This window comes from Haliotis cracherodii, unplaced genomic scaffold (genome assembly GCF_022045235.1).
Source record: "Haliotis cracherodii isolate W230 unplaced genomic scaffold, xgHalCrac1.p SCAF_2, whole genome shotgun sequence".
Taxonomy (NCBI): domain Eukaryota; kingdom Metazoa; phylum Mollusca; class Gastropoda; order Lepetellida; family Haliotidae; genus Haliotis; species Haliotis cracherodii.
In genome coordinates this window covers 7292024-7315993 of record NW_027266275.1, presented here as the reverse complement: position 1 = coordinate 7315993, position 23970 = coordinate 7292024, and the positions used below count along the sequence as shown (strand labels likewise).

The window sequence follows — 23970 nt, the reverse complement described above, 5'->3', positions numbered from 1 at the left end:
AAAGGGAGCCCAAGGGAACAGAGTAAAGGGAGCCCAAGAGAACATAGTAAAGGGAGCCCAAGGGAACATAGTAAAGGTAGCTCAAGGGGACAGAGTTAAGGGAGCCCAAGAGAACATAGTAAAGGGAGCCCAAGAGAACATAGTAAAGGGAGCCCAAGGGAACATAGTAAAGGTAGCTCAAGGGGACAGAGTTAAGGGAGCCCAAGGGCCCGGGACATAGAAAAGGGAGCCCAAGGGGACCGAGTAAAGGGAGTCCAAACCAACATAGTAAAGGGAGCCCAAGGGGACATAGAAAAGGGAGCCCAAGGGGACATAGAAAAGGGAGCCCAAGGGGACAGAGTAAAGGGAGCCCAAGGTGAGAGAGTAAAGGGACCAAAGAGAACATAGTAAAGGGGTCCAAACCAACATAGTAAAGGGAGCCCAAGGGGACATAGAAAAGGGAGCCCAAAGGGACAGAGTAAAGGGAGCCCAAGGTGAGAGAGTAAAGGGACCAAAGAGAACATAGTAAAGGGGTCCAAACCAACATAGTAAAGGGAGCCCAAGGGGACAGAGTAAAGGGAGCCCAAGGGAACAGAGTAAAGGGAGCCCAAGGGAACAGAGTAAAGGGAGTCCAAGGGAACAGAGTAAAGGGAGCCCAAGGGGACATAGTAAAGGGAGCCCAAGGGAACATAGTAAAGGGAGCTCAAGGGGACAGAGTAAAGGGAGTCCAAGGGGACATAGTAAAGGGAGCCCAAAGGGACAGAGTAAAGGGAGTCCAAGGGGAGTTATGGGAGTCCAAGGGGACAGAGTAAAGGGAGTCCAAGGGGACAGAGTTAAAGGAGTCCAAGGGGACAGAGTAATGGGAGCCCAAGGGAACAGAGTAAAGGGAGTCCAAGGGGACATAGTAAAGGGAGCCCAAGGGAACAGAGTAAAGGGAGTCCAAGGGGACATAGTAAAGGGAGTCCAAGGGTACATAGTAAAGGGAGTCCGAGGGGACAGAGTAAAGGGAGCCCAAGGGGACATAGTAAAGGGAGTCCAAGGGGACATAGTAAAGGGAGTCCAAGGGGACATAGTAAAGGGAGTCCAAGGGGACAGAGTTAAGGGAGTCCAAGGGGACATAGTAAAGGGAGCCCAAGGGAACAGAGTAAAGGGAGCCCAAGAGAACATAGTAAAGGGAGCCCAAGGGAACATAGTAAAGGGAGTCCGAGGGGACAGAGTAAAGGGAGTCCAAGGTGAGAGAGTTAAAGGAGTCCAAGAGAACATAGTAAAGGGAGTCCAAGGGAACAGAGTAAAGGGAGTCCAAGGGGACAGAGTTAAGGGAGTCCAAGGGGACATAGTAAAGGGAGCCCAAGGGAACAGAGTAAAGGGAGCCCAAGAGAACATAGTAAAGGGAGCCCAAGGGAACATAGTAAAGGTAGCTCAAGGGGACAGAGTTAAGGGAGCCCAAGAGAACATAGTAAAGGGAGCCCAAGAGAACATAGTAAAGGGAGCCCAAGGGAACATAGTAAAGGGAGTCCAAGGGGACAGAGTAAAGGGAGCTCAAGGGGACAGAGTTAAGGGAGTCCAAGGGGACATAGTAAAAGGAGCTCAAGGGGACAGAGTTAAGGGAGCCCAAGGGGACAGAGTTAAGGGAGTCCAAGGGGACAGAGTAAAGGGAGCCCAAAGGAATATATGTGTTGAGCACTACTACTAACTACACACATACCAAAGTTCATACCAAGTAAGGTTGAGTAATGGCCTTAAGATGTTTCAGCAATGAGGAGATCAAAAGTCAAATGTCAAATCAAAGTTAAGATATCACAAAAAATGGCATATATATGTTAAGTCCACCACACATGTACGTCTGGGCCATAAATAATGGCCATAAATAGTTTTTCAAATGATTGCTATGGCAGCCATATTGAAAATCTGATTTGGACCTATTGAACAAATCAGGGTTTCATTCTTGGTGGTAAAGTGGTCAAGTGGTTTCAGGGGTTAAGATGTTACGACACATGACGGACGACGGACAAACAGACCATAATATCAGCTCACAAGACTTTCAGTCAGGTGAGCTAATAAAAACGTCCGGTGTAATGGTGTTTGTAGGCTGCACTGAAGGTCTGTTTGTAGTATGTGTGTAGGGTGTCAGATAGATTGCTTCAGATCTGTCCATAGTCAATCCTCAAAAATAATCCCACTGATAATTTCCAGAGTGTCTCCAATCTCACCTCCAATGTTAAACCTGACAGTATTTGAAGCACTGCTGTAACCAGCTCGATTCCGTGCCTTCACATATGCCTCATAGTCTGTGTTGGGGTCCAGTTGCTGCTCAAAAGGGACATTTAGGTTGTTTGTATGGATCTGTAAGGAGAAACTGAGTAAATGAGTCAATCTTCCAGCAACATCATGGATAATCATGAAAGCCAACCAAAACACTGAACCCATTTGGGAGATTAACTGTGTGTTTTTCAGCACAACAAGCGAATGACTTCAAGCATTAGGCAACCTAACACCCAAACAGTAAGAGTTATTGTGGACAAACCCGTCAATATGTTTCATCTCAAAAGTACCAAAACAATGAACTTCATATCCTTCCCAATAAATCTGCATTTGTAGATCCCAAAAGGGCCAGTACGTCTAAGGCTCTGGGTGTCTTTAAATCATGCATGTAATAATTTCCAGGTGAGACCTTTAGTTCATCCATGATGCCATTTTCAAACCAAAAAGAAAAGAGCTCCACCCAGCGAAGTCGACAACACATGAGCTGCATGTTGTTTTAGAGGCAAATTGAAGTGAAAGCTTGTGTGTTTTTCTTACGGATGAGTTACAAAATACTAATTGGCAACTTCATTGGATTAGAAGTCAGCGTTTATTCAAGCCTAAATTACAACATAAATGCCTTGGTCTTATAAAGCCAAACACTCACTAAAGCCTAGATTTAAGAATTGACTTACACTTTGTGTACAACAACCAGCTGTATCGTGGAATAAAATAGTTCCTCAAAACGAGAGGTGTCATGAGCTTAGGTATGCTCAACATGCTCAACAAAAACAACTTTTGTAGTTTCTTTAGAACAAATGTACTCAAATAATATCCTCACTAGATGAGAAATATCTGTTAAGAAGTACCTCAGTACGTCACTCACAATGACAGCCATCGTAATACATTTACATCAAGTACAAGACGTCAAAATGGCCGACACGACAAACATGATGGGAGAGATTTCCGAAGTTGTTAATGAACCTGTGGTGGTTACATGTGTAAGTCATCATTGATCAACTGGCCGATCACTGAAATGTGATTAAAGATGTGTCAAAGAGACACAAAGATAAATTCATAGATTGCTGTAGACTGTCACTGTCAGCCTAGACATGGATCGAGTCGATACTACGATTGTTTTCGATGTGCATTTCTTCGTTTTGTTCATTAGGATGGGCCGTTCATTAGGATGATATTCATGAACAATCATGCAGTCAAACTCTCTGACGTTTCTCAATGTATATTGAAACGCTGAGTTCAAGCTAAAGGTTCTTAATGATCAGAAAGAACGCTTCTGTATGTTTTCATGGGAGGGAATTCCCAGGGGCCCCAGGAATGTGGAAGTAGTCCGTTAGTGTTTACGTCATTTCAAGAACACGGCCTCGTGAAAAGCGTATGAACGTCAAATTGGGTCGTTCATACAACTATGAACATCAATTTCGCGGTCATGTGACAGACCTCTTGTCCAATGGAAATGGTGTATATCGTACGTCAAATTAAAAAATTACTACAATATAAATGCCTCGGTCCTATAAAGCCAATTACTCAATAAAGCCTAGATTACAATATAAATGCCTCAGTCATATGGCCTACCTCAGTCACATCTTACACAGTCCATTCAATACTTTGCACATGTTTTTCATCTGTTACATTTTGGGTAAAAATATGTTATAAAATGCTTAACTTTCATTGAGAAAATATCCAAAAACATGAAAAACTGTTATCCTCCAAGGAGAGCTAGTGATTCAGTGACTTTAATGTGTAAAGCCATATTGTCATGCACCCCACTGTCGTAGTTGTAGCATATCTATATAATTATGCAAAATGATTTGCAAAGCATACCCAAAGGCTTGCATTAGGCCAATCTGTTCCTATTTCAGAACATGTGTGTTTGTTTACCAACAAGAGAAATGCCCAGCCACGCGATAAGCCTACACCCACAGTGTGGTCACTGGAGCAGAAACTTTTCCTGCAGATGAAGGGAGTAGGCTCAAGGGTTAGGAGCTATTATTTGAACACAATTGTGAACAGTCGACGTACTGGCCCTCTAATAATTGACTTTCACTTTCACGAGAGAGCGCCAAGTTGTCACTTTATCACGGAGTGACTAATGTAAGGGAAGTAACTCTAATGCTTTACTATTCAGGAAGTGGTTGTAACCAAGACGACGTGTGTTTGGAGTAATTGGAATGTTTGTTTGTTGTTTAACGCTGCACTCAGCAACATTCCAGCTATATGACGGCGGTCTGTGAATAATCGAGTCTAGGCCAGACATTCCAGTGATTAATTTCATGAGCATCGATCCACGCAATTGGGATCGATGACATGTTGTATCAACCAAGTCAGCGAGCCTGACCACCCGATCCCGTTAGTCGCCTTTTACGACAAGCATAGTCACCTTTTACGGCAAGCATGGGTTGCTGAAGACCTTTTCTACCCCAGATCTTCACGGGTCAGTAATTGGAATGACAGTTGGTGAGTTTCAAATGTTATGAATGAATCGGGTTGTGTGTATGCGTCGTCATGGCTAGGAGAGTTAGGTGCTGAGATGTTTCATTTGTCTGTGTCAGTTCAAGTGATAAACAACAATGAACTCCAGCCGGCCTTCTTGTCTGTTTCAAAATCTTAAGATGGAGAATTCCCACACAAGCTTGTTGTTTAACGCAGCAGCCAGCAATCTTTCCACAAGTCACAGGCCTGTAATATTTAATTCTGGGCCAGATAACCAGTGGTTGACATTACACCAGTATGCTGACACTATCAACCAACAAGCCTGACCTTACTACCCAAAGTAGTCACCTCTTACAAGCAATTGGAACCCTACTGTATAATAGAGCGTGCTGGGGGAGTGATTCAGTTGGATGACATAGTCATAGACCTTTACCACTGTGGTGAATTCACAAAAAAGGGTATTATGTGGACAAACTGCAGATCATTATCTGGACAAACCTAGGTTAAGCAAATCCTGGCTTGGCTAAGGGATGCAACTCTAGTCAACAATTTTTTGCCACCAATTCCCCATGAAAGAGATGGATTGTGTTGCTAAAATCTTTTTTGGAATGCACTGGTAATAGAGTTGGATACAGTTTGTACATTGTACACTATGTTACACACTGTACCTAATGGTAACATTGTACCCTATGGTTACACACTGTACCTGATGGTAACACTGTACCCTATGGTTAAAAACTGCACCTGATGGTAACATTGTACCCTATGGTTACACGCTGTACCTGATGGTAACATTTTACCCTATGTTACACACTGTACCTGATGTAACATTGTAACCTATGGTTACACACTGTACCTGATGGTAACAATGTACCCTATGGTTACACACTGTATCTGATGGTAACATTGTACACTATGTTACACACTGTACCTGATGGTAACAATGTACCCTATGGTTACACACTGTATCTGATGGTAACATTGTACCCTATGGTTACACACTGTACCTGATGGTAACATTGTACCCTATGGTTACACAATGTACCTGATGGTAACACTGTACCTTATGGTTAAAAACTGCACCTGATGGTAACATTGTACCCTATGGTTACACACTGTACCTGATGGTAACATTTTACTCTATGTTACACACTGTACCTGACTGTAACATTGTACCCTATGGTTACACACTGTACCTGATTGTAACATTGTACCCTATGTTACACACTGTACCTGATTGTAACATTGTACCCTATGGTTACACACTGTACCTGATGGTAACATTGTATCCTATGGTTACACACTGTATCTGATGGTAACATTGTACCCTATGGTTACACACTGTATCTGATGGTAACATTGTACCCTATGGTTACACACTGTATCTGATGGTAATAGTGTACCCTATGTTACACACTGTACCTGATTGTAACATTGTACCCTATGGTTACACACTGTACCTGATGGTAACATTGTACCCTATGTTACACACTGTACCTCTAAATGGTGTAAAGCCCTGTTCTAGAAGCCTGGTGTTTACCTCAGTATAAGTGGATTCTGTTTCTTTCTTGAAGAACACAACAAATCCTGATTGTATTGGGCCATCTTCTGCAGCCTTCCACTGCAGCCATGTCTTTGAGGAGACAAATTCTAGATCGTATGGGCGATTGGGCGGCAGGCCTGCAAAGAAATCACATAACGTATCTTTCAGATGTCCTCTGTATCTCACTGATTACTGTAATAACTGAGGCACTTGATTTGGGATGCTGGTAAGACTTGGGCATCCTGGGAACTAGGTGAACACATCAAACATTTCTTTTGTCAGAAAACAAAATGGACAGTTAATACCCTCATAACACACAATCTCGCAAACCATCAACACTAATATTGAAAGACTGATACCTTGAAAACAAACTGCCACCATTTGTTAATCATAAGGCAAGACCAGTAGTTTTCTGAGAAGTGTAATGCACCGCTTTTACCAATATTCCAGGCATATCACATTGAGAGACACCAGACATTGTACCTATGTGGGGAATCATACCTGTGCCTTTGGTATGACAAGTGACCACTTTAACCACTTGGCTACCCAAGCGGCCCCATAAAACAAGAAAGAGAATGGGCCTGGTATTTAGGTTCATCTGATGACATACCTCCCACATATATGTTTCTGATCTGCGATGTTTGGCTTGTACCAAAGTCATTGGATGCCACGACCCACACAGTGTAGTTGACGTAGGCCTTGATGTTGGTCACGGTGTAAGTGTAGAAGTTCTTGGACTGGAAGCAAACCCAAGCAGTTTTACACATCTGGAAACTTCTTTCACAAGTCACTCCATTCAGTGTCACAGGAAACTCCTCTCGGGATACTTGGGCCATCAATTATCAATGATATAAATCACTAGATCAAAGAATCTCTGGAAATGTGAATCTTATTTGCCAATTCTGTTGCATTTTGAAGGATTTTTATTCCTTTTTTTAACATATTTATTGTGCCATTATTAATTTTTTTCCACATATTCTTTCTACAAAAACTGTGAACCCATGGTTGACAACATGTGATTTGAAAGGGTATGAAAAAAGCATAAACAAATCACATTACCAGTAGATGAAACACTTGCCATAAAATCAAACTGCTTCAAAACATTAATATACGTCCATATCAAAAACTAATCACATTTAGAACCATACTCCAGTTGTACTGACTGGAAACACTGTTTTCCAACCCCACTTCTTCCTGATTCTTCTAATATCTATTCAGTAGACTGGACCCTGTTCGTGTTTTCCAACCCCACTTCCTCCTGACTCTTCTACTATCTATTCAGTAGACTGGACCCTGTTCATCTTTTTCCAACCTCACGTCCCCCGACTCTTCTATCTATTCAGTAGACTGGAGCCTGTTCATGTTTTCCAACCCCACTTCCTCCTGACTCTTCTACTATCTATTCAGTAGACAGGACCCTGTTCGTGTTTTCCAACCCCACTTCCTCCTGACTCTTCTACTATCTATTCAGTAGACTGGACCCTGTTCATGTTTTCCAACCCCACTTCCTCTTGACTCTTCTACTATCTATTCAGTAGACTGGACCCTGTTCATGTTTTCCAACCTCACTTCCTCCAGAGTCTACTACTATCTATTCAGTAGACTGGACCCTGTTCATGTTTTCCTATCTCACGTCCCCCGACTCTCCTACTATCTATTCAGTAGACTGGACCCTGTTCGTGTTTTCCAATCTCACGTCCTCCGACTCTTTTACTATCTATTCAGTAGACTGGACCCTGTTCGTGTTTTCCAACCTCACGTCCCCCGACTCTTCTACTATCTATTCAGTAGACTGGACCCTGTTCGTGTTTTCCAATCTCACTTCCTCCTGACTCTTCTACTATCTATCCAGTAGACTGGACCGTGTACGTGTTTTCCAATCTCACGTCCCCCGACTCTTCTACTATCTATTCAGTAGACTGGACCCTGTTCGTGTTTTCCAATCTCACGTCCCCCGACTCTTCTACTATCTATTCAGTAGACTGGACCCTGTTCGTGTTCTCCAATCTCACGTCCCCCGACTCTTCTACTATCTATTCAGTAGACTGGACCCTGTTCGTATTTTCCAACCTCACATCCCCCTGAACGCTGGACCCTAAATATACATTGGAATCTCCATACATTTATATCAGATGAACATGTGTATAGTTTCTGCTGACTACTGACCACAATGTGTGGCTCCCTCTTGACGCTCCCTTCCTGTACATGCACCAGGTACTGCTTCACTTTCTGGCCATTCTTTGTTGGTCTGTCCCAACTGACTTGAATGTTGTTGTCCTTGATCTTAGCATGCATCACCGGGGCATCTGGGAGGTTATCTGGGGACAATGGAAGCTTGAGAACTACCTGTTGTATATTCACCGAGCAACTAAGTAGTCGTTCATTATTTCTAATTGAATGGTTTCTAATTTCAGCTATCATAAGCTATCAAAATGTGTTATGAGTGAGTGAGTGAGTGAGTGAGTGTCTAAACATTGTCCCAGTCACTTTGTCCCAGTCACTGCTTAGAGTTGTCTAAACATTGTCCCAGTCACTGCTTAGAGTTGTCTAAACATTGTCCCAGTCACTGCTTAGAGTTGTCTAAACATTGTCCAAGTCACTACTTAGAGTTGTCTAAACATTGTCCCAGTCACTGCTTAAAGTTGTCTAAACATTGTCCCAGGCACTACCTAGAGTTGTCTAATCATTGTCCCAGTCACTGCTTAGAGTTGTCTAAACATTGTCTCAGTCACTACCTAGAGTTGTCTAAACATTGTCCCAGTCACTACCTAGAGTTGTCTAAACATTGTCCCAGTCACTGCTTAGAGTTGTCTAAACATTGTCCCAGTCACTGTCTAAACATTGTCCCAGTCACTGCCCAGAGTTGTCTAAACATTGTCCCAGTCACTGCTTAGAGTTGTCTAAACATTGTCCCAGTCACTGCTTAGAGTTGTCTAAATATTGTCCCAGTCACTGTCTAAACATTGTCCCAGTCACTGTCTAAACATTGTCCCAGTCACTGCTTAGAGTTGTCTAAACATTGTCCAAGTCACTACCTAGAGTTGTCTTTTCATTGTCCCAGTCACTGCTTAGAGTTGTCCAAACATTGTCCCAGTCACTGCTTAGAGTTGTCTAAACATTGTCCCAGTCACTGCTTAGAGATGTCTACACATTGTCCCAGTCACTGTCTAAACATTGTCCCAGTCACTGTCTAAACATTGTCCCAGTCACTGTCTAAACATTGTCCCAGTCACTGTCTAAACACTGTCCCAGTCACTGCTTAGAGTTGTCTAAACATTGTCCCAGTCACTGCTTCGAGTTGTCTAACCCATTAGCCAGGCTTCCAAATACACATCCATAATCAAAAGCCCTTTTACATAATTTAATGGGGGGCTTATTCATCCCTGGATTTCCATGGGGTTTTCCTCAACACCCAAGCACATATGTTCTTAAATTCTTGTCAAGTATGAAGCGAGAAGTGCAGAATGTGTACGCTGGGGTTTCCCAGATCTCACAGAGCACACTACTGGAGGAAAGCCATGATCAACTCACTTTTGTTTTCTTCCATACAGCCAATGATCTTGTCCGAGTGGTCAATACACTGTAGCATTTTTGGATCACTCAAAGGGTTCCCAGTCCCTGGAGTATTGCCGGAACAGAAGGGCAGACAGTAGGGTGCCACACCCTCATTCTCACAGCAGTGACTATGATCACTTCCATCTGAAACACAACACAGGGGATAGGAATTGTCTAGACACAACACAGGGGACAGGAATTGTCTAGACACAACACAGGGGATAGGAATTGTCTAGACACAACACAGGGGATAGGAATTGTCTAGACACAACACAGGGGACAGGAATTGTCTAGACACAACACAGGGGATAGGAATTGTCTAGACACAACACAGGGGATAGGAATTGTCTAGACACAACACAGGAGATAGGAATTGTCTAGACACAACACAGGAGATAGGAATTGTCTAGACACAACACAGGGGATAGGAATTGTCTAGACACAACACAGGGGATAGGAATTGTCTAGACACAACACAGGGGATAGGAATTGTCTAGACACAACACAGGGGATAGGAATTGTCTAGACACAACACAGGAGATAGGAATTGTCTAGACACAACACAGGAGATAGGAATTGTCTAGACTTTTACAAGACAGTGATTGCAGTGGGTTGAACACGGCAAAGAACAGTATTTGACTTAAATCATGGTGCACCGTCTAAATGTCGGACGAACACTCTTTTACACTTCGGGGAAACATATGAGCTAGGGTAGGGAGCTGACTAACTTATAATCATGGTCGGAGCAATTCTGGATTTCAAAATCTGCACAGCAAACTGCAGTGACGTAAAGAACAATGCCACATGTGCCCTGCCTGAAGCAGCCAGCCTGGTGCTGTGAGTGCTGCCCATGAACCTCAGCAGATTCAGCACAACATGGCTGCGCAATCGGCCACATTGTCATAATACAGGTCTTCAGCAACGCATGCTTGTCATAAGAGGCGACTAACGGGATCAGGTGGTCAGGCTCGCTAAAATTGATGGATGAATGTCACTGTATCCAAATTGCATGGATCTATGAATATGATGTCAATCACGGGAATGTCTGGAATTATTACAGACTGCCATCATATAGGTGGAATATTGTTGAGTGCGGCGTTAAACAACAAACAAAATATGGATGCATTACACAGTTCTAATAAGCGAGTTGGGTTTAATTAAGAATTGACTTTCACTTTGTTTGAGTTCATTAGAGCATGACGGTTCATAGAGGGTTCATAATTGACTTTCACTTTGTGTGAGTTCATTAGAGCATGATGGTTCATAGAAGGTTCATCATTGACTTTCACTTTGTGTGAGTTCATTAGAGCATGATGGTTCATAGAAGGTTCATAATTGACTTTCACTTTGTTTGAGTTCATTAGAGCATGATGGTTCATAGAAGGTTCATAATTGACTTTCACTTTGTGCGAGTTCATAAGAGCATGATGGTTCACAGAAGGTTAATACATGTAATTGACTTTCACTTTGTGTGAGTTCATTAGAGCATGATGGTTCATAGAAGGTTCATCATTGACTTTCACTTTGTGCGAGTTCATAAGAGCATGATGGTTCACAGAAGGTTAATACATGTAATTGACTTTCACTTTGTGTGAGTTCATTAGAGCATGATTGTACATAGAAGGTTCATACTCCAATGAACTCACACAAAGTTTGTTTGAGTTCATTAGACCATGACGGTTCATAGAGGGTTCATAAATGACTTTCACTTTGTGTTAGTTCATTAGAGCATGATGGTTCATAGAAGGTTCATAACTGACTTTCACTTTGTGCCAGTTCATAAGAGCATGATGGTTCATAGAAGGTTAATAATTTACTTTCACTTTGTGTGAGTTCATTAGAGCATGATGGTTCATAGAAGGTTCATAACTGACTTTCACTTTGTTTGAGTTCATTAGAGCATGATGGTTCATAGAAGGTTCATAATTGACTTTCACTTTGTGCGAGTTCATAAGAGCATGATGGTTCATAGAAGGTTAATACTTGTAACTGACTTTCACTTTGTGTGAGTTCATTAGAGCATGATTGTACATAGAAGGTTCATACTCCAATGAACTCACACAAAGTGAAATCCAAATCTTATAATTTTTTATATCACTATTTATACCTCAAAGGATGTAGACCTCGATCTATACACAATTATATTTTGTACGTGTGACTTCATGTTTACACTGACAGCCATACAACGACCAGCTGTATCGTGGAATAAAATATTTCTTTAAAACGAGAGAGACATGAGTGACAGATTATGCATGCTCAACATGCTCTTCAGGAACATCTTTTGTAGTTTCTTGACAAATGTTTTCAAATAATACTAATAATAGATGAGAAAAGTGTGTTCAGAACAATCTACACAATCGGGATACGATGACATGCATCAACCAAGTCAGCGAGCCTGACCACCCGATCCCGTTAGTCGCCTCTTACGACAAACATTGTAGCCTTTAACTACAAGACTGGGTTGTTTAGTAGTAGTTCCAAGTGTAATGGTCACCCATCCATACATATAATACCATCTATCTCTCTTATTGTACAAGTCCTACTGCTCCGTGAAGATTCAGGTTAGAATTGGTCTTCAGCAACCCATTTTTGTAAGAGGTTTGTAGACTTGGCTGATGCATGTCATCGCAATTGCTTACATCGATGCTCATGATGTCAGTCACAGGAATCTCTTGTCCAGAATTGATTGTTTTCAGACATCCGTCACATAGCTGGAATATGTTAAACAACAAACAAACAAACAATGACACTCTATTCAACAAACAGGAAACACTGAGGCTTATCACGCTCCAGGATCCATATGAGGAGCCTCTTCCAGCACTAGGAAGGGACATTTGTTGACGTACCTGCTGCACACTGTACAAAAGTGGGAAGAAAGTTCAGACACTTGAACAGGTTTGGTCTGTTGATGATGGCGGCAATGTCCACGTCGAAGGAACATGCTACCATGCAGTCAGGGTCAATCTTCTTCTGTATACAGCAAGCTGACGGAATATAAGGGTTTATTATGGTTAAACTTAAATGACAAGCCAGTATTGTTTGTCGGGAACTAACTTTGTAATATTCATGGTCACCATTGTTGAAATGTTATATTATTTCTTCAAATTTAAATTTAGTATCAATTAAAGTGATAAAAAAACATACAATTTTATGGATAACAACTTCAGGGCCCCGTTCCTCAAAGCGATCTTAGCACTAAGGTGATCGTAAATCCCATACTTTAACATAGGCTTACGATCATTGCCGCGCTAAGATTGCTTTGAGGAACGGGGCCCTTATACGAAGTTCTTAAGCTGGAATGCCTATGAAAGTGTGACTCTTAATATCTAATAAAAATGCTCTCAGTGCAACAATCCAACAGATTATTTACCTGTTTATCAGAAACTTGGGTACACTATAGAGACTCTGACAACATCAGTTGTTTAAATTATATCATGTGGGATTAAGACATTCTCTTGCTTGATGTACATATCACACATAATAACATAAAAGTAAAGGGTTCAATTTTTGTCACTTTCTAAGAAGCCTCCAGAGAAGTCACATTGGTCTATGGAGGTCACACTCAAGTGATTAGACCAATACTTAGTCAGTAAAAACATGTCTTTAAAATATTTAAGTTTTTTTTCTTTGAAAGAACCTTTCCTCTTCTAAGCAAACTAGACTTGGTTAGTTTCATCTAGACTTGCCTAGGCTTTAAGTGAAAAAAAATACCTAAAAATATAAATTCCACAGTCATAGTGCAGGACTATGAAGTGATACATAGCCCCAGACACTGACACTTGAAAGTGGCAGCCAGTTGGATAGGGACGTTACAGACTGGCTGTGTCCTACTGACCTGTGACATTGGTCACTCTGTTGGCCGGTTGCAGACGGGTCGGAGCAAATGGATCTGAAAACAAATTAGCCATTATTCGTTGTTGTCTGGTAACAAGGCTGGTTGTAATCTTTGCTATGTCACAGCTAACTCTTATTATATTTGTGACACTGAATTTGGTAAGCAGGAGTGATTTGGTTCACAAATGCCATTAACCAATTATTGAAGAACGGTAGCTTCCAATACACCATTGTAAACCTCTCCCAAACTTGAAAAAACAATGTTTTATGCATCAGAACAGGCTTTTATTGTATATTCTGTTACTCGTGGGTTGGACATGAAATACCTTAATTATCTCCCTTATTAACACTTCCTGTTACACGAACTTTAATATGTCTGTTATGCTTTTTGTGTCAGTTATGGTCTATAACGGTGACAACCCAAACTGATCATACATTCATCTTACCACGACTCAACAAGTGCCCAATACCTTGGTTTTTGTAACAGAGTTGATGCTTGCTTACCTATCAGTTTCACAGCTCCAGTGGCAGACCCATACTTATTACTTGCGGAACAGATGTAATCACCATAGTCTCCACCAACAACGTCATTGATTCGTAGCTGTGCCACTGTTATTCCTGTGTGACCTCTGACTTCATTATACGCCTTCACCTTGGGTAAAGAAGCTCTGAAGATCTTGTTGTTTTTCTTCCATTTTATGCTGTTAACATCAGGGAAGCCAGAAAACCAACAAGATATCACTCCTGTTAGATTCTCTTTTGGAGCCACAGTGTCATCTCGGTTTTCAACAACCTTGGGCTTAACTGAAAAAAACCCAACATACTGTAATCACTGAATTGGGTAAAATCTTTCAACTGCTTTCAAAGTTATCTACTGTATCAAGGAAATTCATTGTTCAAAGTTTCCAACTTATTTCTGGCAGACCAGAGAATACAAGTGAAAACTCTGAACTGTTTTCAACTTACATCTGACGGACAAGTGAATACAAGTGAAAACCCTGAACTGTTTTCAACTTACATCTGACGGACAAGTGAACTGTGAGTGATTTTGATTCAGCCCTGTTGGACGCGGTGCATATATACGAGCCACTGTCAGCTTCCTTGATGGAACTCAGAGCCAGCCTCCTTGCAGTACCAACCACCTTCCTGTCCTTCGTCCAGGTGATGTTTGGTGTGGGGTCAGCGATGACATCACAGAACATCTTCACGGGATCACCCACGTCCACAACTCCATCTGGACTCACACTGATGCTTATGTCTTGTATTCCTGAAATGTTGAGTGAGCAGGGAACACCTTTCACTACAGTGTATATTTGGTTTACAGATTTGAAAGTCATAATCAGAAAATAAAATAGAAAGAGTTTGAATTTGTTCTTCTTTCGCCAACAGCTCTATCTTTGATATTTTAGAATCATAACATAACAAATCATGACTGTGAACCTTTCAGACACAAACACATCAACTGCATTCCAATACTCTATTGACATCAAAATCTTCACTGACAGCTATAGATACATGTACATTTTACTGTTAAAATATTGTGTATCCTGCATTTGAAACATAATTATTTGTTATATTTGGTTACCAGCTACCAGCCCAAACAAATTTATGCTTGATTTTGGCGTATGATGACAAACAGTCATCCTGAAGTCTGACCAAGCCTGACCAAGCCTGTCCGCTATATACTTACAAAAACCATTGCCTGAGCACCAATTCTTTTATTTTATTAAACATTACTTGGGATCTCCATATTAACCTTGAGATGTACATCATTACTGTTGTAACTTGTTACACAAATTTATTCAAATATCAAAGTGATCATGGTATCGTTACTGCTAGTCAGTTTATGTTAACCACCTGTGTCATATTCCAGTTGGACTTTCATACACAGCAAGGGCAGGTAACTCTTTACATATGTCAGTACACAATGGCCAAATCCACACAACAGGACTTCAATAACCCTTTTAACAATACCATGTGTTACGTGGCAGTATACTTTGTGTTATTCCTGATGATAGTTAGGGGCAGCAAATCAAACACTCATAGACTGCCGTGTTTATAATCCATGCTCGATCCCGGTGTTGACAGCTTTGCTGTTTTGCTTGTTTGTTTGTTGTTTAATGCTGTACTCAGCAATATTGCAGCTATATGATGACGGTCTGTAAATAATCGAGTCTGGACAAGACAATCCAGAGATTGATATCATGAACATGGGATATGATGACATGCATCAACCAAGTCAGCGAGCCTGACCATCCGATCCCGTTTGTTAACCCTTACGACAAGCATAGTCGCTTTTTACAGCAAGCATGAGTTGCTGAAGACCTATTCTACCCGGGATCTTCATGGGTTGCTCTGCTGTTAATAATTCATTGATTTTGTGTGGTCTATTACTGATTTGACAGTTAAGTTCTGTATGTACTGACTTCTGAGTTAACCTTCGTGTTTCAAGTTGGGAATCAACACGTAACTTATGCATATGTTGTAGACCTTCACACTTCACTATAGAAGCAATGTGCACCTTATATCAGTCCCAGTGCCAGAAACCAAACAATTACCAAAGTCATTTGTAAAGATGGTCTGAGGCGGGGCCAGTCGACTGGCGCCATACTGGTTCTGTGCTGATACTGACACTTGGTAAAACTTGTTGGTCTCTAGGCCCCTCAGGTTGTAGGGACTCTGGACATTCTGGGGAAGAAGGAGAGAACATAATCAAAGATGGATGCTTGTCTGCTACAAGATATTTAACTGTTGTTTAGGGAATGTAAATGTACTAATCTCACTGTCTCACTGTTCAGTGCTGTTCCAACTTGATACTTTTTTCTACAGATTTGTATCACCCATCTTGAAATAGGTTAGCACAAAAGTATAATTAATGGGGTTTATACACTTTTAATGACAATAATCCTGTATGGAGAAACATTCATCATCAGGAAAACGTATAAGCAAGGTGCTATGATGTGTGTGTGTTAGTTTGTTGTGTGTGTGTTAGTTTGTTGTGTGTGTTAGTTTGTTGTGTGTGTTAGTTTGGTGTGTGTGTGTGTGTGTGTGTGTGTGTGTGTGTGTGTGTGTGTGTGTGTGTGTGTGTGTGTGTGTGTGTGTGTGTGTGTGTGTGTGTGTGTGTGTGTGTGCTAGTCTTGACTAAAGTCATTTTTACAGTGCTAGCCCACTGAGATATCATGCCGTAGTTAAACATGGATACCCCACTCAGACACAGTATACTGACTTCATGACAACCAGTGCTTGGTTTATCCACAGGCAGAGAAACAACAAGCATCATCTGAAGATTGAATCACTGATCTGTTCACCGGGCAGAAGCACTATCCACTTGCTGGGCAGAAGCACTATCCACTTGCCAGGCAGAAGCACTATCAACTTGCCAGGCAGAAGCACTATCCACTTGCCAGGCAGAAGCACTATCCACTTGCCAGGCAGAAGCACTATCAACTTGCCAGGCAGAAGCACTATCCACTTGCCAGGCAGAAGCACTATCAACTTGCCCAAAAAGGTAGTCCGGATGGTTCTGTGAGTGGGTGGGTGGGTGTGTGGATGGGTGAAAGAGTGAGTTGGGAAGTGGATAAGTGAGTGAGTGGGTTTGAAGGAGGATGTTTGGATGTAGGATGGGTAACTGAATGAGTGTGTTCTGGAGGTGGGTCAGTGAGTGGGGTTGCAGGTGGATGGGTGGGGAGTGTGTGGGTGTGTCGGACGGAGAGGATAATTAATGAGATGGTCAGGTTGAGGGGAGTTACATGTATGACAGCAACACCAACCTCTTTGCTTGTGGATCCCGGCCCACCCCACCTGTAGGGATCACCTTCCCAGTAATGGACGCTGTAGCGGCAGCTGTTGTTGGCACAGTTCTGCGATGCAGGCTTCCACGTTATCTTTATCACTCCACTAGAAACGAGCTCAGCAGTCATGTTTTGTGGTTCCGATGGCACCACCCCTGGAAAGTTTGTGTATGTAAATGTTAAAGTTCATAAAATAATAAAATAGTGACAGAAAGTTGAACCAAGTTTTTATGGAAAATCAGGGGAGATATCTAAACTTTACACTGATCCAAGGGAGTGAAGACTATGGGTACGATCAACGATACATCCATGGAATCGAGGTGACAGAATTCTCACGAGGGATGATGAAACCACGAGAACTGTAGAGACATTAGACCACGGGGCCACCTGATGAGATGTTAGGAAGAATATAAATTCTCAATTTGCACAATCGGAACTTTCAGACCACTGGGCCGACTGCAACCCCCTGATGAGATGTTATGAAGAATTTCAATTCTCGAGTTGCACAATCGGAACTTTCAGACCACTGGGCCACCTGCAACCCCCTGATGAGATGTTATGAAGAATTTCAATTCTCAATTTGCACAATCGGACCTTTAAGACCACTAAGCCACCTGCAACCCCTGATGAGATGTTACGAAGAATTTCAATTCTCGAGTTGCACAATCGGAACTTTCAGACCACTGGGCCACCTGCAACCCCCTGATGAGATGTTATGAAGAATTTCAATTCTCGAGTTGCACAATAGGAACTTTCAGACCACTGGGCCACCTGCAACCCCCCGATGAGATGTTATGAAGAATTTCAATTCTCAATTTGGACAATCAAGCCCATGATGGTACATTTCTTACTTGCTCCATCCAAGGTACAGCCTGTAATGTGGTTTGTCCAAGCAATGCATGCTGCAGTCACAAAGTTCTTCCCGGTGATATGACCTTGACAGAAGGACAGACAACTTGATGGAACCCCAATCTGTTGACAACATGGCCGATGATCCCTGCCATCTGGAACCGACATGTGGATGAGTGAAAACACTACTGAATTGAGTGAAAATAAAATATAAACTCAAAACCTTTGTCATAAGATACAAAATGAGCATGAATGGAGGCCTGGGACAGGTAACTCGGGAACTCGGGATCTCGTGTCAGATGGGTCCTGGGTCGGACCTCAGTGTACCCACCAGACTACTCGGACTCGTGCTTAGAGACGTGATATATTGTTTAATGACAATAAAAATATAACTCCATGGTTACACTAAACTTATTACATACCTGATGCACAAGAAATCAGAACATATGTGAGGCACATGCAATCACAACATACCTGAGGCACATGCAAGTATGATGGCGATGTCGTCGAAACACATTTCATACGTGTCATTGGCCTGGCCTGTACATAGAGCAGTGCAAGACGATGATATGTTGTTCCTAAAACAACACTCTGAAACATAAATATCCACTGGATTATTACTTGATGGTTCTGTTAACACATACATGCCTCAAGATTATTGCTTGATGGTAACACATACATGCCTCAAGATTTATTGCTTGATGGTTCTGTTAACACATACATGCCTCAAGATTATTGCTTGATGGTAAAACATACATGCCTCAAGATTATTGCTTGATGGTAACACATACATGCCTCAAGATTATTGCTTGATGGTAACACATACATGCCTCAAGATTATTGCTTGATGGTAACACATACATGCCTCAAGATTATTGCTTGATGGTTCTGTTAACACATACATGCCTCAAGATTATTGCTTGATGGTAAAACATACATGCCTCAAGATTATTGCTTGATGGTAACACATACATGCCTCAAGATTATTGCTTGATGGTAACACATACATGCCTCAAGATTATTGCTTGATGGTAACACATACATGCCTCAAGATTATTGCTTGATGGTAACACATACATGCCTCAAGATTATTGCTTGATGGTAACACACACATGCCTCAAGATCATTGCTTGTTGGTTCTGTTAATACACACATGCCTCAAGATGAAAATAATAAAGTCTGAACCAAACAAACCAGTGATTGATATTAAGAGCAGTGATCCACCCTGTCAGGGAACTGTCAAACTATCAAGTCACCAAACTTGACCACCCAATCCATTATCAACTAGTAGGATAAGCATTGGCTACTGGGGACCAGCTTCTACACTGGAATCCCCTCTAGGGTGCATTGCTAGAGACTTGCGTTGACTCACTTGTCTCTACACTTTAGATGACTGAGATTTGGGATTTCGAAGCATTTAGAATGAACATGTTACCTGATTTATCCGCCCAGATGACTCTTCCGTCAACAACAGTACCATTGACGACCAGGGGAGGAAGCACCGCTGCAACACAAACAGGCTGGGATTACTTGCATGTTCAGACACATCTACACCAACATCTTCTTCCACACAGTAGAACATGGGCTATAACTGCTGACAAAGTCATAAAGCAGGATGTCATACATATTACGAAACAGCACCTGTCGTAACCAGTTCTATACCTAAGAGCGAATCAAAACACCAGAGTGATTTGTTTGTCTGCTTGTAGTTTAACGCTCCAATCAGCAATATTCAAACTGTATGACAGCAGATTGTAAATTTTCAAGTGAAAAACATATATGGAGCTGACACACCAAGGGGATTGTCAGGTGAAACTCAGGAACATGGATATGGAGCTGAGGATTGACAACTGAAACTCGGATATGGATATGGAGAAATTTTGTGGTGCTGAATTCGAAAGGTAGGCTGACCTAGGATCATAGTCAGGTGAAACCCATGAGCATGAATATGAATCTGGGCAATTCCAGAATCAAACTCTGTACCGCAAATTGCAGTGGTTTAGACCATTTGGCCATTTAGAGATCAAGTCAGGCAAACCAGTGCTGGACTGTAAGAACAACTATCCACGTCCTGGACCAATCAGCCACATCACACACTCTACCCACCGAAATCACATCAGTCAGGACAAACAGGGAAGTTCTAAAGACACATTGTTAACCTTATCCCTATTTTACAATCTAAATTTGGCTCCCTGGACCTTCCCACTGGAATCATCAAGGGCAGGTCCAGATGGGGATGCCCCCTTTGTTTCCAGACACCTTACTGAGGAATTCCCTCTGCTGTCAAACACCATTGTGTTGAACTTTGATGTGTCAAACTTACGGCTGACTCGAAGTTATAGCTTAGTTCCTGTGTTTTCCTTACCTCCAGTGTCGGTGTACACGCTGACCCTGTTGCTGGGGGGGCTGGTGCCGTTGTCATTTACGGAGATAATCTCAATTGTGTACATGGTGCCAGGGTCGAGGTTTTGCAGGATATATGAAGTGGATGTAACATTTTCCTGAAAGTCAAAGTTTTTACTTTATGTCACATGAATTTACCTTGAACACTAACTTGGAGACAGTTCCATGAGCTGAGACAACCCCATACACCAACACAGAGACACTTCCATGAGGTAAGTTAACCCCATACACCAACACAGAGACACTTACATGAGCTGAGTTAACCCCATACACCAACACAGAGACACTTACATGAGCTGAGTTAACCCCATACACCAACACAGAGACACTTCCATGAGGTAAGTTAACCCCATACACCAACACAGAGACACTTACATGAGCTGAGTTAACCCCATACACCAACACAGAGACACTTACATGAGCTGAGTTAACCCCATACACCAACACAGAGACACTTACGTGAGCTGAGTTAACCCCATACACCAACACAGAGACACTTACATGAGCTAAGTTAACCCCATACACCAACACAGAGACACTTCCATGAGATGAGTTAACCCCATACACCAACACAGAGACACTTACATGAGCTAAGTTAACCCCATACACCAACACAGAGACACTTCCATGAGGTAAGTTAACCCCATACACCAACACAGAGACACTTCCATGAGCTGAGTTAACCCCATACACCAACACAGAGACACTTCCATGAGGTAAGTTAACCCCATACACCAACACAGAGACACTTACATGAGCTGAGTTAACCCCATACACCAACACAGAGACACTTACATGAGCTGAGTTAACCCCATACACCAACACAGAGACACTTACGTGAGCTGAGTTAACCCCATACACCAACACAGAGACACTTACATGAGCTAAGTTAACCCCATACACCAACACAGAGACACTTCCATGAGATGAGTTAACCCCATACACCAACACAGAGACACTTACATGAGCTAAGTTAACCCCATACACCAACACAGAGACACTTACGTGAGCTGAGTTAACCCCATACACCAACACAGAGACACTTCCATGAGCTGAGTTAACCCCATACACCAACACAGAGACACTTACATGAGCTGAGTTAACCCCATACACCAACACAGAGACACTTCCATGAGCTGAGTTCACCCCATACACCAACACAGAGACACTTACATGAGCTGAGTTAACCCCATACACCAACACAGAGACACTTCCATGAGCTAAGTTAACCCCATACACCAACACAGAGACACTTCCATGAGCTGAGTTAACCCCATACACCAACACAGAGACACTTACATGAGCTAAGTTAACCCCATACACCAACACAGAGACACTTCCATGAGCTGAGTTAACCCCATACACCAACACAGAGACACTTCCATGAGCTGAGTTTACCTTGAACACTAACTTGGAGACACTTACATGAGCTGAGTTTACCTTGAACACTAACTTGGAGACACTTCCATGAGCTGAGTTAACCTTGAACACTAACTAGGAGACACTTCCATGAGCTGAGTTAACCCTGAACACTAACTTGGAGACACTCCCATGAGCTGAGTTTACCTTGAACACTAACTTGGAGACACTTCCATGAGCTGAGTTAACCCTGAACACTTACCCTGGTCCAAGCGAGGAGGTCTGGTGTGTAGGCAACGGTGTAGTAGTCCACACTGGGTCCAGTTGGCGCCCTCTCCCACGCCACAATCACCGTGTTTTTGGTTTTGTTGACAACTTCCACCTTGACGGGATGCTTTGGTAGGTACACTGCAACATCAGGATTCAGATGGCACAGTCAGCCAGGACAAAACAAGGCACGTTTGTCTTTCTGCACATCAAATAGTATCTAATGATTGAAATTAGGCAGCCATCCTATAGCTAAAACATTGCTGAGGGCGGAGTTAAGCAACAAAACAATTCATTAGTCTAAACACAAACAAATCCACCGGAAGATGATGGTTTTTAAGGTCCATGATGCATTGTCTGACTGTTCATCAGCCAATAAGGACATCTGTCCCCAATGACTCCTGTATCTTACTTCAAGTAAAGCCAGGCTCCTGGGGCCGTTCTCCAGCCCAGATTGGTAGAACAATGCCCTGCATGCACATTGTATGTGTTGGCATATTGTAAGCTTAAAGAGGTTAGGTGAAATTGGGTTTGGGGTTGCATCCAAGATTATTGCACTTATATAGCAACATGCGTGCGTCTGTCTGGGGCTGCTTGTACTGGTCTGGACTGATGCCAATTTATCTCACTGAGATACCCCACTCAGACACAGTATACTGACTCCGAGCAGACCAGTCCTTGTTTTAGGCCATTAATGCCAAGCGCCAGACAGGGTAACAACAAGTACCATCTTTTAACGTCTTTTGGTATGACATGGGCGGGGATTGAACCCTGGACATTCCGCATTCCGGGGTAAGCTCTACCACTAGACCACAGAGGCGATCGTAAGCAAAATGTTAGATGCAAATAACATGGGAAATGTTATGTTCTCAGGGTATGTTATTTGAAGTTGTTTTTGTCGTTGAGAGCAGCAATATTCCAGATACATCATGAAGTTAGTTTTGTATTTTTAGCCTTTTTCTTGTTTTTTTTGTGTGAAGTTATTTGAGATATTTGATAAAGCTAAAATTAGTGTCAGGGTCAGTGCCAAAATAAGGGTCCATTTCCCTTCTGATGAAGCAGCTACTCACACACTCCCTCTGTGTAACACTGGAGGATGACGTCCATCTCGGTGAGACACGTCACGTGGCTGACGTCCAGAGGGGGTGAGGAGTCTGTGTAGTTACAGAACATGTGACACCCGTCACTCACATAACGCTGCTTACAACAGTTCACGTGATCCCGACCATCTGGAGCAGACAAAGACAAACTTCATTAACAGTCCTTAAACAAGATGTAAGCCTTTGTGAAAAAGGCTGAAAAATACTAACAGCTCTGTAGCTCACTGAAACTTTGGCATCAGTAAGAATAAACAATTTGCCATTCATGTCACTATTGCTTGGGTCAAGCATACAAAGTTATAGACTCAATTGTTTCAAAGGAGGACTAAACAACAAGGATATAACAAGGATTAAGCAACAGTAACAATAGTTGAGGGAGGTGCAATTGTGTGTGTGTCTGTCTGTCTGTCTGCTTGTACTAGCTCAGACTAATGCCAAGTTTATAGTGCTAGCCCAAAGCGATATCATGCCACAGTTTGACACGAATACCCTGCTCAGACACAGTATACTGACTCCGAGCTGACCAGTCCTTGTTCTAGCCCCTTAATGTCTAGTGCCAGGCAGGGCAACACCAAGTACCATCTTTTAAAGTCTTTAG

General features: G+C 42.3%; 1 protein-coding gene across 1 annotated transcript in view; it reads right to left on the bottom strand.

Annotated features, from left to right (window-relative positions):
• LOC139469654 (Ig-like and fibronectin type-III domain-containing protein 2) overlaps positions 1–23970 on the bottom strand; it is a 76238-nt gene that overhangs the window by 6883 nt on the left and 45385 nt on the right. The window contains exons 18-34 of the mRNA XM_071251884.1: positions 23343–23501; positions 22268–22413; positions 20609–20744; positions 19679–19747; positions 18718–18834; positions 18246–18398; positions 17374–17549; positions 16162–16291; positions 14622–14870; positions 14108–14407; positions 13605–13658; positions 12616–12753; positions 9746–9913; positions 8381–8532; positions 6825–6951; positions 6212–6351; positions 2190–2322 (exon numbers count right to left, since the gene is read on the bottom strand). Of these exons, the coding sequence (XP_071107985.1) occupies positions 2190–2322; positions 6212–6351; positions 6825–6951; positions 8381–8532; positions 9746–9913; positions 12616–12753; positions 13605–13658; positions 14108–14407; positions 14622–14870; positions 16162–16291; positions 17374–17549; positions 18246–18398; positions 18718–18834; positions 19679–19747; positions 20609–20744; positions 22268–22413; positions 23343–23501 (2547 nt within the window). The remainder of the gene's footprint in view (positions 1–2189; positions 2323–6211; positions 6352–6824; positions 6952–8380; positions 8533–9745; positions 9914–12615; positions 12754–13604; positions 13659–14107; positions 14408–14621; positions 14871–16161; positions 16292–17373; positions 17550–18245; positions 18399–18717; positions 18835–19678; positions 19748–20608; positions 20745–22267; positions 22414–23342; positions 23502–23970) is intronic.